The 18,629-nt window shown below is 42.0% G+C and overlaps 1 protein-coding gene across 1 annotated transcript in view; it reads right to left on the bottom strand.

Moving 5' to 3' along the window:
• Nucleotides 1-528: 528 nt before the first annotated feature.
• Nucleotides 529-18,629, bottom strand: part of adgrv1 (adhesion G protein-coupled receptor V1) — a gene marked incomplete at its 5' end in the record, with an annotated part of 86,263 nt that continues 68,162 nt past the window's right edge. Inside the window, 4 exons of the mRNA XM_084550894.1 lie at nucleotides 529-2,995; nucleotides 5,841-6,018; nucleotides 8,753-8,938; nucleotides 14,876-14,997. Of these exons, the coding sequence (XP_084407020.1) occupies nucleotides 2,877-2,995; nucleotides 5,841-6,018; nucleotides 8,753-8,938; nucleotides 14,876-14,997 (605 nt within the window). The 3' untranslated portion in view covers nucleotides 529-2,876. The remainder of the gene's footprint in view (nucleotides 2,996-5,840; nucleotides 6,019-8,752; nucleotides 8,939-14,875; nucleotides 14,998-18,629) is intronic.

Below are 18,629 nucleotides of genomic sequence, written 5' to 3'. Positions count from 1 at the left end.
AAGGTGACATTATCGCGTTTCAGAAATTCACACCGTTTCCATTGAATTTATAGAACGATGTAATCCACGGGGATCCCTGTCGTCATAATAAACTTAGTTATAAATAAGACGAGCGCGTATTGTCATTGTTCCGGGGTGAAACCTCACACGCCACATCTCTTGTTTGCACGAGGATATTGTGAGAGAGAAGTTTTTCCCATTCTGTCTGAGAACTAGATGTGCATCATCGCAGCATCCAAACAGACAGACTGCGTGTGATTTGCGAATCAGCTGTTGGCTGGTTGTCTGCTATCCTTTCTTTGTTGTTGCCCCTGGGCACAGAGAGAGAGAGAGGGAGAGAGAGAGAGAGAGAGAGAGAGAGAGAGAGAGAGAGAGACAGACAGACAGAAAGAGAGGGCTCATGGGTGAGAAGAGACCAAGGACTCAAACATAAACATGTTTGCCTGCTGTCTGGTGTCTCTGGGAGCGAGGCCGATGGGTTGGGACATTAACCTGTTTGCTATGGCTGTTAATTACTGTCCAGGCTACGATTAAGATTAATGATTATATGTCTAGAATTACAACACTTTTACTAAAGCTCTAGTCATCTCAGTGGAGGATCTGTCTACCCAAAGAACTACGTACCATCAAGGGAATTTTCTCTGCTTGCATTCACATCCAATATGGGAACAATGAAGTAACATAATAGCTGGAAGACGGTTGGTATGCAACACCACTTACCGTTAATTAGCCCTGGACTTCACCCTCAGTTCATTTAAAACGTTGCTAATGAAGATGCCAATTGCTGTTCTGACACATTAACAAGTTTAACCAATAATCACACACTTGTGTCTGGACAAATCACTGTATGCATATGCCACAAGGCTTTTGTGCTGGGAATTAGCTTACGTGGGATCCTAAAAAAAGATTGCACACCAAAAAATGGGTATGAACGCTAACATAAGTTCCCATGGCCTGACATTTGCATCGGAGGCATCCCACACTCAGGAAGAACCTGTTCTACAACAACACATTATAAACACATAAGCAAAAGTTCATTCTTGAGCTCTGTGCATGGCATTGTTATGTCATAGTGATGATCCATGCATGAGCGTGCCATGACCCATGTCATGTCATGTGTCATAACATGCTTAGTCTGAACTAAACCCGGTTCCTTGTCAGACACTCGCAGCACAAGATAAGACTGGAGCGAGACTGCGTGCTGACTGCATGTGGTTAATTACATAACTAAAATATGCTATAAAATATGCCATGTGGTTTGGCGTACGACTGAAGCATTTATTTTGCTCCCGATCCATTTTCCTTGTAATGTTCCAGCTTCCGAAATGATTGTTGTTGGCTTCATCATACCTAATTAACATTAATGACATAACACAGGCAATTCAGTTCACTCTAATGGATGCATAATGGAAATATGTAATGCCAGACTGCAGTAATGCAGGAATATGAACTGCTTGCGTCTTTGTTGCTTTCTGAGGAGGTTAACAATGAGACTGTTCTATTGGAAATGCTAGATGGTGATTAAAACTATTATGAGCTCAAACGCTGCCGGAGGAAACAGACGCTGGTGCCATTCAGTTGTGGAGTGTTATCTCGGCGGATCGAGCAATGGCTTTTTTTTTGTGCTCATTACAGCACTGTTTTGTGATTGGTCTCAGTCATATCCTACGCAAAACATTGCAGTGGTGTCTGTGTGAGAAAAAATGTTTGTTGATTCCTTTTCCCTTAGGGTTGCAAAAAAGTACCACAGACGAAAGACAGAGAAAAAATTGCAGTTCGCCGCAACTACAGGATCAGTTGTTTTTATAGATCCAAGAGCTTAAAAAAATTCTGATTCACTTAGTGAATAAAATTTACTTAATTTATGCATTTATATAACAAAAACGGAGTATCAATCTTTCTTGTGTCATCACCACTTGCCTGCAGGAAGGAGAATGAAGCCATTAGCCTTTGTGAGGGAGACATTTTCTAGTCTGTTACTTAATGTCAGAAGGAGCACACTCACCTCATGCTGCTTCAGCGCTCTCATTATCTGCAGGGATCATGACCACAGCCCTCCTCCATGAACCTGGGAAGCAGCTGTAATGAGCTAAGAGCTGCTGAAGTTGAGGAGTCATTCCTCAACTTCAGCGCGATTGTCGTCTTTTTCCTTGTTTCTCTCACACACCCGACTGTTTGTGCAGTAAAAGTAACGGGCGGTAACCAAGTTCAGAAGTTGAGTTGATGGAGGACTGAGGCTAAAGGAGCGGTGCAAGGGTCAAGTGGACGGGCGGATTCCAAGAGGTTCAAAGCTGCAAAGTTGAAAGAGAACGGTTGCTTGTGCGTCCTGACCCTTTATGGAACCTTTGCCTTTGCTTTAATGTGTGCTTTCGAATGAAAAAGGATTCAAATGTGACCAGGCAGCTAATATTTGTCAACCTTTACAGTATCTGCAATATACTTCACACTCTCGTAAGCCTTTGTACCTCCCCCTTTGTACTTACCTGAGTCTTTGACAGGTTAAAAATGAAATCAGCACATCCTGATGTAAAATATATGGTACATTATTTATTAACAATGTTACATAATCTCCATCCTCAGCAGCAGAAGATATGCTAAATGAGCACATCCATCTATGTCTGCCTAGATCGCTACAGAAAAGAACCAAAATATACATTCAGAACTTTTAAAAAATACATTTAGTAAAGCATTTATGTATATACGAGAACAGATGCACAGTAAAAAAAAATCCACGTACAGTATCAAACATCTATTTTCAAATCCGTCTATTTAAAATGTTTTAGTGCAAAGTGTTTTACAATATAAAAATACTGCCTTGTAATTTGCCTTTCTCACATCAAGGACACAGAATGCGAGATCTGTGTGAGGTGAAAAGGTTAGAGGTGTGTGTCCGCGATGGGGATTCGTCTGAGCTCAACTATTTGGGAGTTGGTTACACTCCCTCCGTCGTGGCTTCCAGGGATGGACTCGTTATCGCTGACGTTAAGGCCGGTCCCTAAAGCGGACACAGAACATTAGAGTTCAGTCTATAACATGACGTCTCTCTATTTAAGCAGTGCATCTGCAGCGCAGGACACATTCTTCTTTAAAGATTAAATACAGTACACCTTACTCAGCGGGTTAGACCACCTCATGTAACTCCATTAGTTCAGTGTGTCCTTTTATTGCCACAGTTATGTTATGTAATCATCACTATATGTGAGGATCATTGGGTTATCAGACAGTGTACTTTACAGTATCTGATCCGAGATGTGAATGGAGCAGACCCACAAAGTGTGATGTAAGTCTTGACAGAGGCAGTGAAACAATGTGACTCATTATATGTCAGTGGATAAGTCACACAGCAGGCCTGCTGGTAAAACACTGACACACTGTGTGCATGATAAACACATGCTCAGTAATGATAAATATTCACATTTCTCATTGGCATGCAACAAATACACAGGCTATGGATTTGATCTAAATTATATTTATTTTGGGGTCAGAGACAAATACTAGAGTATAGTTACCAAGAAAGTATAGTGCTGTAGGTTTTCTGTGTAGTGCGCTTATTTGCAAGATATCTCAAGTGCAAAGTTAGGCAACGGACCAAGGTGCAAGACCAAGATATTTTTCTGTCAATGCAGCGACTGTTGCAAAAATGTGCAGCTGCCACGTCATAACCAGAGGAGAGAGCAGACCTATGAGCCGTCACAGAATCAGGCATTTCAAGCCTCCTACTGACGCCGTGCAAACGACCCACACGTTAATGATCAGCTCTCAGTTGTTCTACACAGACTGCAGACACCAAGTGCTGGGAGTACATGTGTGTTAATGGTTCACTACCAAATGAAGGATGAAGACCCTCATTACAGGACCGCTTACTGACCCCCTGTCAGGTGTTGCGCCGTTATGTAATTCTGATGAGCGAATTATCTTTCCTGCTGACTGTGTGGTTGAGATTAAACCGGGTTACAAGTTCAGTGTGACATGTATGCAGAAAGGGAAGGTCATGGGTCACCAGAGAAAGCGTGAAATGTCCTCATGGTACGCTGCGCAATACAGAGGATTATATAAAAATAACACTAAGTTTTTGCTTTTAGGATAATCTCAGTTTCAGGTTTTCCACATGGCAAAGATCAAGTTCCATTTTCGAGAGCGTGCCATGGACCTGTGAAGAGCCAACAGTCTTGACTTAATTAAATCTTACCAACTTGCCTCTTTGCTACACTGAATAATATGAACGATTACTTCGGAGTGCTGAGCTTGCCGCAGAGGGTAAATTTCCTGGCATGTTTGCTGCACCCGAGAGGCTACTTAAGGTCGAACATCCCACCGGCTAAGGACAGAGGGGACACGTCAAGAAAAGAGCCGATCAGAAATAACTCTCCTGCTGCTACAACTGTTTCCTTTACTTAAACCCCGTCACTACACAAACAATAGGAGGATAAGGGCCTATCTCAGTACAAACTTTTCTTGGTGCAACAGTATCCTCTCAGCCTAATCCGTTTATTAACACCCTAAGTCAAACTCACACCTGCTAGGAAGAGCTTTTAATTTGACCATCACTATGGTTACATTTGTTTTTGTTGAGGATGCACATTATCAGCTCTGGAAAAAGGTAAAATGTGATTTGGGTTTGAGGATTTACAGCTTGCTATGTCCAAAACACTAAGTCAGATAAAACCTCAGGACTGTAGGTTCTAATGTGCTCAAAGTCATCCAAAGCCTGGCGTTGCTTAATAGCTGTTAATGATTCATTTATTTTCCTTGAAAGTTATTTCTCTTCTCCAGAACCCCATGAAATTCAATGTGACCCCATGCAGTCCCATTAAATTTAGGATCTTATCAGGCTGGTCTATCTGACTACATAATCCTTATCACTGACCAAGAGACCACCAGTTAGAGAACCAGACTCCTGCTCTTTCCATGACGTTAAACTGAAGCTCAGTGGAATATACTTAATGCTCGACAGTTTACTCGTTCATCACTACTGGTGGGGGATAACGTGGTCTGATAATGATCTCTGGATCAGTAAATAACCAAAAGAATAACAATCAGAACATATACTGTATGGGTTGTAAAACAGCCTCTCTTTTTTCTTTAAACTCAGTTTAAGCCTTTTAAACGTTACGTGGTTTGTGGAGATTATGTCTCAATGTCTGATTTAAGAACACCTTCAACTTCAAGGAACCTGTTGCTGAACCTGAGGAATGTCTGAATAATGTTAGTGCTACTGCTGCATGACTCAGCTGCATGAAAATATTTTAACTTTGCAAAATACTTGTTTTATGCCAATTAAATTATGCAAATTGCATCTACACTCCATATATCCACATTATCCCCAAATAACAAAATGCGCCCCATTTCAACTCTACCATTTAAGTGACAGCAGACAACAGCAGACAAAAGAATGTGTGCAAAAGGAGATTAGTCAAGTTGGACTTATGAAAGTACTAATTCAACATTAACTCAAACTCATTTTAAAGTCAGGGACAATTGCTGAGACAGTCAGACTCCACTCCTTCAGACACCGGAAGAGTCTTTGTGTGTGTTTACATGTGTGTGCATTGGTTATATATCAGTGAGCCGTTCAGGGCCCTCGGCTCGTTAAACACGAATGACAATAGAGGAAGAATGGTTTCCATGGCAGCAGAGAGATATAAGGTCAACCTGTGAATGAGCGGGGATGATGCAAATGGATTAATGGACGCTGTAGGTACTATTTTTGCCAGAGCATTTCTTTCTCTATTTCCTATTTCTTTCTAAGCAACACCTGGCTAAACTGCTTGAATTTTAAAAGCCTTTTGTGTTTTTACTTTACCTTTGCATACTGCGTTACATAAAACTATTCTCCTCACCAGTTTTTAAGGCAAATATGAGGTCATCAAACTCCTGCGACTCCTCGTCTGTGGTGACCAGGTTGGTGTTTATGAAGCCTCCCTCTGTGGTGTACGTCCCCATCACAGGGCTGGGCTTGAACACGCTGCCGGGCTGGATGCTGGGCCGCAGCGACGCTTGCTCCCAGTCTGCTGACACCTGACACATGTGGAAACAGATATGAGCCACCGACAGTGCAGCGAACGGCCCACCAAGAAATGATATATGTGTTGCTCCAAAATTGTGACTGAACTTCCTTTAAAACTCTCAAAATGATACTAAAAACTTATATTTGTGACATATCTGATAGCTGCCTTCAAGAGATTTCAGTTTAGGACGGATGTGTAAAGATTATCTTCATATGAAAGTAGGGAACATCTGGTCAGAAATGCGCTCACACAGACACAAATAGACACATATTATTAAGGCCTTATTCAGAGAATGGTTGCGTCTGTCAGCCGTGTAATCATGACTGTGATGGGTTTGGGTCACGCAGAGTGCATGTTGTTCAAGCACCCCGAATAAGGACTAAGGCCGACCCGCAGGGTCAGAGTGGGTCCACGAGGTGAGGGTGAGGTCAGTGGGTTTAGTGTTTCATAATGAATCAGCCTAACATGATGGAAATGATGCTGTTAACAGGGTTAGACAGATGACAGCCTCTTACTTAGTTTATATTCATAGAACAATACAACAAAAGACACAAGCTATTGAGAAAAAAAGCCAGGAGTGAAATAAAAAATTTAAACTTGACAACAAAAGCATATTATTGTAATTGTATCACCCCCATTTGAATCCATTATCTCATGTTTTCCGCTGTGTTCGTTCATCGTGAATGCCTCATCTGCCCATGTATATGCATAAATGTGTGTGTGTGTGTGTGTGTGTGTGTGCGTGTGTGTTGCACAAGCTTCTGAGGCTTGCTGGGCTGTGACTGGTACACTGTGTCCCGGTGAGGTGAATTAAGCACTACCAGCCACCACAAATCTGTCACATCCACTTTGAGGAGAGGGCAGTGAGTGGATGACGCTGATACGCTAGCCGGTCCTAACATTATACGTTCCCGTTCTGATCTCACTTCAGTTCCATTTCAGCCGCTCTCACTCCAAATAATAATCACTCATCTTCACCGCTCTTCTTAAGGGTCTCCATCTGCGCTTCTCTTATTGGGCTGTAAGCAAATCTTTGAAAGACAGTAGTGTGCTCTCATGAATAAAACAAGATTACTAGATTCCTACATGTTGAGAGACGGAGAAAGAGAGAGAGGCGGGTGGAGTTCCCAGGAATAATGAAGTCAAACCAGCCCCCCCCCCCCCTTTTTTTTTCTCCATCTATCGCTCCCTTTCACCGGCTCGCTCCTTATAGGGTGATCTCCAGGGAAAAAGGAGCCGAGGAGTTACTACAGAAGAGCTGCATGTTTCCAGCGCTTGCTTGCGTGCAATGTGCCAGTCTGACAAAAAGGTCACACGAGGAGATGATGTGGGTTGTCTGTGGGAGTTACGGAGACTGACCGTTTACACACAACTTTACACGTATGTTATATAAGGAGGATGCGTGAATCGAGAGTCTAAGGGTATGAAGATTCTTTGCGCAATCAGGCTTGGATGATGTGAGAATTTTATGATGGAAGACCAGGAATGGGCAAAAAGAGCCATGGGAATGGAGGGCATGGGAAAAAGAGAGGGAGACAAAAATCGACTAAGGGAGAGGCTGAGAAGGACACAGTGAGGGAATAAAGAATAAAATCAAGTACAGTACTTAACAATGAATACAAAAGTGAAATTATTATTATATTTTGGTCCATATTACAATAAATTACATTTTTCCTGTCAAGTTTAAAATAGTTTCTGTACATATACACTTCTGTATGCATCAGAAACACATATTCAGAATGAATTACTATATTAATTAACTAATTACAGCTCATAGACTAAAAATCATTGCACTCGCTCATACTGCACGTCAGCCACATATGTATCTAAAACACACACACTGTGTTAACGTATTATCTTTGTGGAGTGCTGAGCCGTGGCACATAAATGCACTGTCATCTTGGGATGAACTAGCTTCTGACGAACTCCGTACATACGACCAGCAGCGATTCAGGATCCACTGAATTAGTAGAAGTTTGTGTTTTTTCTTTTAGTCTTTCTAGCAGAGTAACAAACAAAACCACTACACTGACAGCCTGAAATAGATCTTGATAATACTGCAGACCCTTTACCAGCAGGTGAAACCGTTGCTCTTGACGCTATGTCAGGATCGGATATTTTTCTACTTTCAAGAAGTGAGAGGACAACAAAATCACTCGTGCATGCTTGACAACTCCATTTAGTCTCGTATAGCGAATTTTCGCAATGAACAGAAAAATAACACGTTGAACTTGTCAGGCTGCTGTAGATTTGTTTGGTATAAGAATGATGGAAAAAGGGTATTTACAAACATGGGCGTTGGGCCAATGGCTGTAAGGAATCAAATATCCCCTAGTTTAACCGTTTTATTTAACGTATGTACTATATTTAACGGGGAAATTGAAAATGAGCGCAAGGAAAATGACAGTTATAGTTTAATCTAAAGAAAAACTGCATGTGGCTAGACCAATTAAGATGGGTTAAGGTTAACCAGGAAGTCAGTCATCTCATGTTGGGCTCACTGCTGAATACCAAGCTCTCAGCCATTAGCGAATGAAATGTTTCCGCAACAGATTTCATTATGAGACGGGTTCAGTGTCACTAAAAAAATAAATGCAAAGAGAGATAAATGAGTTTGAGATAAGAGCTGGAGATAAGGGGTTGTATGAACGATAAATACTGTAAATCTGTATAATCAAGTATGTGCAACAAGTCTACCTTTGATGATAAAATTATGTCTGGGTATCAGGTTAAGATGAGATTACCTCTTCCATGGCGCTGATGAGGTTCTGTGTTGATTTGCTGATGTCGCCGCCTACAGTGGTGGGTCCCCCTGCCTGGTAGGAAGCGTCGGCGCCATCGTGGCCGCTCATCTCCACTGTGTAACTGGCTTTAGTTGGCCAACACAGCTGGTTGTGCATGATGAAGTACACTGCAAACACATATAAGCCCTGTAGAGAAAGAAGACCAACACTGAAAATATGCTGCAAATTCTTCATGGCTCTTCAGTGTAATATACATTACATTTAAAGTCTATCGTTTACGTAGAATTTCTAACATTGTTGCCTGCATCCATCTGTAATAGAAAATCTATGGTGCTGGTGGGCTCTTGAGGTCTTTATTGCTAGGGATCAAAGCAGTAAATGATCAAGTTATTCTGTACTAAGGATTCACAATTAACTTCTTCCTAAGTATTTTTCAGCAGATGCACATTCTCCAGCATGAACAAAGAAGAATGACTTCATTACTGGGTCATGACATCATTGACACTTTCAGCTTCCTCCACTTCCTCGTCATTACCAAATCTGCTTGGTAAACAGCACCAGGCTGCGAATAACCCCAGAACACCAGAGTGCCAAATGCCACGAGGCCATCCCGTATTTCACGACACTCATCACCGGGCGATGACGGCAGCCACAGACAGAGACGGAATGCACAACCGAGCAAAGCACAAATGTGCGAGTGTGTGTGCATACAGGTGCACGCAAACACACAACGCACAATGCGTCCTCACTCACAGAAAGATATTTAGACAAAAGAAAAGAGGACAATTCATCTTTCTTTGACATGTTAATTCTCACGATTGTAAAAACCACATTTCTTCTAACACAGAAAAAATTTACTTTGTTTGTTTACAACCAGTGGCAGTGAGTAAGAACTTCCCACACGATTCCGAGCCACAAATCTAACGTCGTGACCACTTGTTTCTGAGGTTGTGTCTGCCAGCAACAGATCAGAAAGCTGACCAAAAGAAATAAACAAAAGTCAACTGTACCCACGTATCCGGATGTTACTGAATTACAAAAGGGATTATAAACAGCGTGGGTAGTTAGGATCAACAATACCAGGAACACGACAGAATCATAACTGGAAACGGTGTGTTTACACGTGCACTAGAAACTGGAGCATCCTGACTATGGGAAAGGAAAGAGGGCTGCAAAAAGACAACAACAAAAAGAAAATCATGGAACACCTCATAGGTCGTTAGCTGTGCTTTATGGCCTAGTGTGTTATATATATATATATATATATATATATGCTTTCTCTCTGAGGACAGGTAAGTTTGCTTCAACTGCAAAATGTTTCAGTGTTTCAGGAGCTGCGTGTTTTTCTGTGTCAAGTTAAGGAAGGAAATGAGTGTTGCCTTGTGCGATCACATAAAACACTGGAATAAAGCCGCCAGGTGTGTGTTCGTGTCTGCATCCACGACTGAGGCTCCATCACAACAGCGCTGGGGTTGATTAGCGCAGATCATTAGCAAACTGGGCAGCCTGAGGAACAGGCTTTACTACCATAGGCCTGTTACGTAAGTGTTCCTTGATCACTCGAGGGGCCGGCTCTTTGGAGATGGAAAGCACAGTAAAGACGGGGAAGGTGTTGAAAAACAGAAAGATCATGAGGAGGAACTTTAGGGCCAAGAATGAAAATTAAATTGAAGTGTATGCATTTGTTTTTGCACGGTTCTTGTTTTAAACTGGATAATTGTTCCAATATTCTCTTCAATTCCAAACCTGGATATGTTGTGCTTTGTGCAAATCATTTCCTGTGCTCATAAAAGCAACAGATCTATTCCCCTTAAATCCTAATTATGTCCAGGCTTCACTCAGCACGTGTGTAGACAGGCCTGGGCCCGGGTCTTCTTTTCCATAATAACACACAGATATCCTGTGTCCTATTTTTAGATACATAAGTACCAAGGTTGAATGAGGAAGCGTGGGCGGAATTGAATTGCAATGAAGCATAGTGCTGCTTCACGGCTGTGGCTGTCTCTAACTGCGACGCCGCAATGAGGTAAGGTTTATCGGCAGAGGGGCCACGCAGAGGGAGATAATGAGGGGTGGCGCTGTGGTGATTCGATTATTGTCTTCTAATTCATCTAATGTGCCACAGAAAGGATGGAGGGATGAAAATAACGTGGCTTGTGGATCACAACTGAACGGCAAATATGATCAGTTTCGTAGTGTGACTCCATCAAACACGCGGCAGGAGACTAAAGGTTGTTTTCACTAGGCTCAGTAACAAAAGACTAATGAATGCTCTGCAGCGCAAACACGGCCGTCCACAGCTGTTAACATCTGCAGCTGTTTAATGGTGTTTGCTAATCAGCAGCAGTAGGGAGGTGCGCCACAAAACTAGTTCAACAACAACACCAAGGTAAATATGGAAAATTCTCCTAATGGAAAAACCACTCCACTACATTTACAGGCAATGAAACACAATGGAAAACGACAGCATTGGATCTGAATAATAGGTACTAGAGCTCACTAGCAAAAAAACTAGTGGAGCAAGAATGCCAGCAGAAAAGGGGCAGCTAATGAAATCATGACTTGAAAGTAAAAGTAATCTGGTTACTAATCTGCTAAAAATAGAACAGATTCTAATTAATCCTTTCAGCGGAACCAGTAATGCATGAACACAAGAATAAACTGGTTCTGCTCACGAATCACCACAATCTTATGTTCAAGGGGTACAGAGTATTTCAAGAGAAGAAGATTTTCAGTCTCGTCTATTAGGATCCCATTTGCGTTCATTTTACTTTCATCCACTCCCTAAGAAGTCCCCCAATGACACGAGATGTCGTCACTCTTTTGTAACTATTTTTCTCCATTATAGCTGAATTGAACCGATGCATTGCAGAAACTGGGTCAGATGAGTTTGTTTACTGCTAATCAATGCCCTTGGACACAGTTTAGCTCTGGGGCTCTTTACCTGTTCCACTCTGATGAGTTCTTCCTTTGCTCCTACTGCAGGCCCCAGAGGCTCCCATTTTATACGCAGCTTTGAGGTTACCCTGTTTGAGCTTGGATTGAAAATCAATTGCCATAGTTCTTTTATAACAAGATTTTTTTTAATTTTTCACAGAACACTGAGTCTGAGAAGTTGTCAGTGGGTCAACTTATTGCCAGACAGTGTCCTAGCTTAAGCCAATCCTCAAGGACAAACTGGATGCACTAGGAGGGGATCTATTGGGCTGGCATGAAGTCATTTTACGCTGTATTTCCTCACTCTCAGTAGAAATTAATGTAGCCAGAAGGAACAAAGAACTTTAATCTGAAATGTTCTTAATCAATTGAAGGGATAGTTTGGTTTCTTTGAAGTGATGTTGTGTGATTGACTTATCAGTAGCCACTGTACTATATACAGCTGATGGTGGTCAGCACACACCCGGTTTAGAGAAGCAAAGAGGTAAACCGGTAAGGAAGTTAAGGATCTAAATTAACATTTTAAAAAAAGTCCCTCGTCGTTAGACCAGCAACTATTCAGAGAGGTAAAATCTCTCTTTTTGTCGATGGAGTCTGGTAGCGTTGAAGAGAGAGGGTGTGCCGACCACCATCCACTGTAGACAATACACTGGCTTTGGAACCTCACATCAATGAAACCTATCATTTTAAGGCATGAATTTACTTTGGTCAGATGAAAAATTAAGCTCATGTCGGGAAGAACTGTGACATCATTGTTTTTCTATGAGCTGAATTTCAAACCTGTAATTGACACCACTGACCTTAAAAAACACAGTCACACTACTGGTCAGCTAAAAAAAAAAAAAAAAAAGTGACCACATGATGTCACAGAGTGGAACAATCTCTACTGGAGCTCACAAACAAGCGCTAAGTGCGACATTGACCATTGAGCATTGACATCACTTCTCTCATTAGTCACTGTATCGACAGGAGAAGTTTACTTTGGTGCAGGCCTGTTGTCTTTGACATGCAGACGCCACATATCACCACGGGCCACCACAGACCTCTTATGGTACACTTTACAGGCAGATAGAGTCTCTTAGACGATGACAGAAGAGACCACAATCACTTTTAGAGAGAGAACCTGGGAGAGCTTCACCGACAAAGAAAACAACACTGAGTCGCTCAAGAATCTCTTTCCACTTCCAAATATAACTAAATCCTTGTGAAATCGTGAAGTTTACAGCTTAAAAGAGTTAAATGGGCATGACCTTCTGAAGTCGTAATACGTAAGCTACTTTGCATGAACCCGTGCCACAAATTTCTTCTAGAAAAACATCCTTAAATGGGAGAAAAGGCTTCAAGACAGCTACAGACCACCTATACAGTGCAAGCTTATTTAATTAAGTGAAATACCCCAGACCACACTAGAGTAATTTTTGAACCATGTGCAGTCAGTAACAATAACATGAAAGGTGATTGACAACAAAGGCAATGGTTGTAATGGAAAAAAATATATATTAAAGAAAACTTTTGGATTTTCTTCCAGGCCTCAGTCCTTAGCATCTTCTGTTAAACAGTACTGAACAGGTTTTGGGCCAAATATATTTTGCCCATCTATATTCTGAGGAGTTTAAATGTTGAAATGATGAGCAAGGTTGTAAAAGCAAGTTTTATTCAGACTGCTCAGATTATTTTATGTTGCAAATATTTATGTACTCTATAATCACGGCTCTAAACGTGGTGTATAATTAATGTCAATTTTACACATGAAGTTGATAAAGTTTCAATTATTTCCTTAAATTTGCTAGACTCAGGACAACATAATCACGACGCTCCAGGTGATCGGTGATTGCTTTTTCTGAACTTGGGTTGAATTCTTTACTTGCATGCGCCAAACTGGATCCTGAGAGGAAACCTTTCGAACTCAAACAAACAGTTCAGTGAAACAGTTCTTGGTGAGGGAGACGTTGGATGTTTCTATGGTGGATTTATCAGTATATATTTTGTGTCTTGTTTAGTCTCGTATTGTTCTCAGTGTTTATGCATGTACTGTATGTTTTGCTGAGTCTCTATTTTGTGCTGTTCCTCATGTATTTTGCTGAGTTTAATGGCCCATCTAAGATCGCCATTGCAAAAAAGCTTATATGCTATAAATGCTTGTCTTTACACAAATGATCTGTTATGTAACTCTTTGAAGTTGGGTACACTAAATGTCTGAGGGTTTCCAGCTGCGAGAGAGAGAGTTATCTTGTGCCTCATTAACATCCTCTCCACTATCTATCTATCTATCTCCACTGATACTTTGAGAACATGGACAACAGAAAGTAGTGATTACTACAATAATAACTGAGTGAGAGGGAGAGAGACTACAAAAAGACAAAAACCACACATGGAAAGTGGAGAGAGGGAGAGAGAGAGGGACAGAGATGGTGGAGAGGCTCCAGTGAGATGTGACACTGTGATAACCCGGCCTCTCTATCCACTCGTGAGCCTCTTCTTGTTCTGCCTCAGCGATACTTCAAAGCCGTGCTTCAAAGTGGGCTGAAGCTGCCTTCATCGCACCCCCGCCCCACCAACTGGCCTACCCTGCCTCCCAGCCCCAACCCCTGCACATACACTGATAAGTCAGTAAATCATAACCATGCGCACACAACCTCCCACGCGTAACTCAGTAGTAGACAAAATCATTCAATATTGCATTAGCGGTAGCTTCAAAGAGGCTCATAATATATAATCTATAACATACGAACACACTGAGCCAAGCCCACACTGAAGAGAACTTCTGTGTTCTACAACTACACAGCCTGGTATCATTATCATGCCCTATAGCACCGTTAAATGTCCACTTTATCAGAACGTCAGCAGAGTTTCAGGGCAGTTTCAGAATAGCCCCCTTTGCAGTGAGATAGATTGGGTATGCTATTAGGGAGCTGAGATTGAAATCGTAGACTGAACAATAAAAGAACACTACCAACTAATTTCAAACTTGTGAGTGCATATCAGAACAATTCATCTAGACTGGGTACATTAATCTCATTTGTACGGGTTACGACCACAACGTAACACTATTTGCAATAAAGTTGTTGACTGGTGGATTGGAAAAATTGTATTTTTACTGCAAGTCAGTAGACAAACAAGAATGCATGCATGCATGCATGCAAACAAATAATAATAGTAATAAAAAAAAACATTCAGCGATCTCACCAGCAGGATGTTAAAGATGACGTAGAGGATGAGCATCCACAGATACCTGTAGCCCATGTGGAGTCCTGCCCACAACCAGACCAGAGAGATGAGCAGAAAGAGGTAGAGGACCAGCGGCACCTCTGCAGCACGAGATAACAAGAGAGAAGGATTATTACAGGGCAAGATTAATTAAACGTTTGATTCAAATCATGAAGGCACAATACAAGTGATTAGCTTATATGTCATTTTTAGAATTTAGATGAATATTAGTTCGCATACATGTACTGTCTCATGTGAATATTTCAAGCACTTGTGTGTGATAGTGTGACATAACGACCCTATTCATTCATTCATTCATTCATCTTCTGTAACCGCTTGTCCTGTGAAGGGTCGCTGGGGGGCTGGAGCCTATCCCAGATGTCATCGCAGGGCTAACACAGAGAGACAGACAACCACTCACACTCACATGCACACCTACGGCCAATTTAGAATGACCAATTAACCTAACGAGCATGTCTTTGGACAGTGGGAAGTAGCCGGAGTACCCGGAGAGTAAAGCGTAATCCTTATTTGCTGGAAAGGCTTTTGAAGGAAGGTCTGATCAACCCAAGAGCAGCGCCGTAAAATGAGAGTGGATGTTACAGTTGTTAGCGAGCCTCAGGAGCTGCTTAATGAACCAACTCTTAGAACCCCAATTTAACACCGGTATAAGACGTTTCTGCTCCAACGGCCCGTTGAGTCCATGTGGTACGCATGTGGACTCAGATTAAAGCCTCAGCCACTGGAGAGGAGACACATAAAGCTGGCGGAAAAAGAGCCACACACACTTATGCATGCCAGGAAGTAAGTGTGCACTGGGACCTGCACTCTCCACCCGGGGCTTCATCTATCGAGCATTTGCGGTGCCTGTTACGCAGTTAAGTGCACAAGAAGAAGCGCTGATACCGCTCTAAGAGCCAGCGTGCACAATCAGTTTGTTAGAACAAATGGTGGCGGCAACCATTGTGTTGGCGAGGCCTCATTCATATGTACTGTGTATTCTAAAAGGTTGTAATGGTGGGGTGAAAATGGAGTTGATTATCAAAATGGAGAAAGAAAGCTCATCCAGAGCTGAAACACATAATAGGAAAACCAGAACTGCTGGGTTGTACTATTGTGACTATTTGAAATGAATCATACATTGCCTGCTAATGGTATGTAGCATGACGGTACAAATATTGATATTTGCAATGCTTAAAAATTATTCTGACAGACTTTGTGGCAACAAGCCTGCTGACCCCACCTCTACTTTGACAAGACTATGGATGTGACTCAACTAACTAATAATCTTAATAATCAAGCAGAGTTTATACGCGGGACATAGACACCATAACCTACACAGGTGTGAGCCATTTATACTTCGCTCGTCAGTTTGGTTCGCTCCGTAAAAATGCCACCCAAAGGCTAGTCGGCGCTGTGTCTTTTTTTGCCAATTGGGTTAATTTTTGTTTCCACTTCCTGCTTCACTTACAACAACTGAAGCCTTCGCCTATACTCATACAAATGTTTATACTTCCTTTCCTCGATGTGTTCCATCTTTATTGCTGCACATTTATTGATACAGGTGTGCCTCTCTTCATAGTTTACAATCAGCAAGTAGAACACCCTTTAGTAAAAAACATACATGACAATTGCCACAAAAGCACCCTCTACATTGTACATGCTGTACTATACGATATATGGTGGAGAGAGACATTTAAGCATACACCGACCAGCCATAACATTATGACCACTGATAGGAGAAGTAAATAACATTGACAATCTTGTGACAATACAGTGTTCTATTGGGAAACATTTGGACCTGGCATTCGTGTGGCTGTTACTTAGACATGTACCACCCACCTAGACCAGACCAGGCCACCCCACCCTATAGCAATGCTGGCTGCAGACCACACACAAAAACGGTTTAGGAACAACTCGAAAAACAGCACAAGGTGTTGACCTGACCTCCAAATTCACTAGATCCCAAACTGATCAAGTATCTGCAGGATGCACTGGAACAATCCTGATCCACAGAGGCCCCTCTCCTCAACCCATAGGATCCAAAGGCCCCCACAAACAACATTCTGTTGCCAGACACCACAGGACACCCTCAGAAGGCCCATGTCCATTGTCTAATGAGTCACAACTGCTTTGGAGGCACAAGGGAGACCTACACAATACTAGGAAGGTGGTCATAATGTTATGCCTGATCTGTGTATCTTTTGTATTTGGGTTGTGTCAACTGTTACTAAGATAAGACCACAAAGAGCTATGTCTACACGTGTTTCTAAACTGAGCTGTGTTGTTGCAACTGGTGTCAGTGGTAACCCACTTTCTATGAGGGCCTCTTTAAGGTGTAGAGCACATCACACTACTGAAGTAGAGGTATTCACCTCTACACTTCAAACACTATTTAAAGCAGGACAGAACAATGTGTTTCTTTTATTTGATTTCGTTTGATATGTTGACATGTTGTTTTACTGCCAATCAGGAACAGACTGAGATCACTGTCAGAGCAAATCATCTCAACAGAGAAGGAACAAGAGAGATGCAGTAGCTCATTACGTTCCAGCTTGTTTCTTTCAGTAGGAACGAAAATCCACGATCTGGTTCTTAAAAAGAAAAAGACTTTGTGGAAAAACAAAAACAGGATCCACTTGAGGGATACTTGTGCACATATCTATTTAGTCTGCTTTTTAAATATTTGTGTAAGAAAGAAAGTTGCTTTACACAAAATGGGTGAGACATTTGTTTACCAGTTGACTGTTACAGAAGTAATGCACTAGTCACATGTGAACGTGGCGCATTCAAAACACACCCACATCATGAGCACCGCGCCCAGCCCGGCTGGGATGCCGGTTGCAAATGAGGGATCTCTGGTAGTGATGCTGCTAAGACATGACCAGCCATCACCATCAAATTAGAGTCTAACACAATTTTGATGGGTCAACACTAGCTGGGGACAGACAAAGGCCTTGTTGCTCCAGTAAATGAACTTAAGTTCAGGCACAAGGCTTTCTCTCTGATCTGTCTCTCTCCTTTCTTTGTTTCCAGTTCCCTCTTCCATTTTAGGAACCAGCGGGGGCAAAGAGCCAACCTTCCATCATTCCATCCATTTTCCGTCAACCAACAAACTTCCTCTAAACAGTTAAGGAGTGGTCTTTGTTAGTGAATGAGTGATTAATATGCATTTGCAGCACTGACTGTTGAGTTAAGGACACAGCACACATTAATTTAAGGTGACCTTTGAATCAAACAACCTGGAAACCCACGTCAAAATTATACCACTGAGTTGCTGTAATCTACTGGTCGGTGTTATGTAGGACAGAGTGTACAGTTCACTTCACAAGTAGGATGGAAACACAGGGCACGGGGCCCAAGTTTGCACAAAAAGCCCTCACTTATGTGACACTTCCACCGCCCTGTCATTCCCGCTCTGCTCCCACTCTGCTCCCAGCTCTGCTCCTTATCTCACTGCAACTTTCCTCTGGCTCAGCCCAATTACACTTTCTTAGCAGTGCTTCTTTAGTTTCCTTTTATATCTTTCCCTTTTGCTTGGAATTATTTCCAGTGAGTTTTCATTCTTTCCTTCTGTCATCATTTTCCAGTGCTTCAGTATTATTATTTCACACCAAGTCTCTATATACTTTGGATATCACTTTTCAACCCCAACCCCCTACCCCCCCTCTGCTCAGTCTTTCTGCTGTTTCAAGCAGCACACTCTTTTTCTATCTCGCTCCCTCTCTTTCTT

Source organism: Chelon labrosus (genome assembly GCF_963514085.1).
Source record: "Chelon labrosus genome assembly, chromosome: 9".
In the NCBI taxonomy this organism is placed as follows: Eukaryota; Metazoa; Chordata; class Actinopteri; order Mugiliformes; family Mugilidae; genus Chelon; species Chelon labrosus.
Note: the sequence above shows the minus strand (reverse complement) of the source record. Positions and strands in the feature narration are given on the sequence as shown.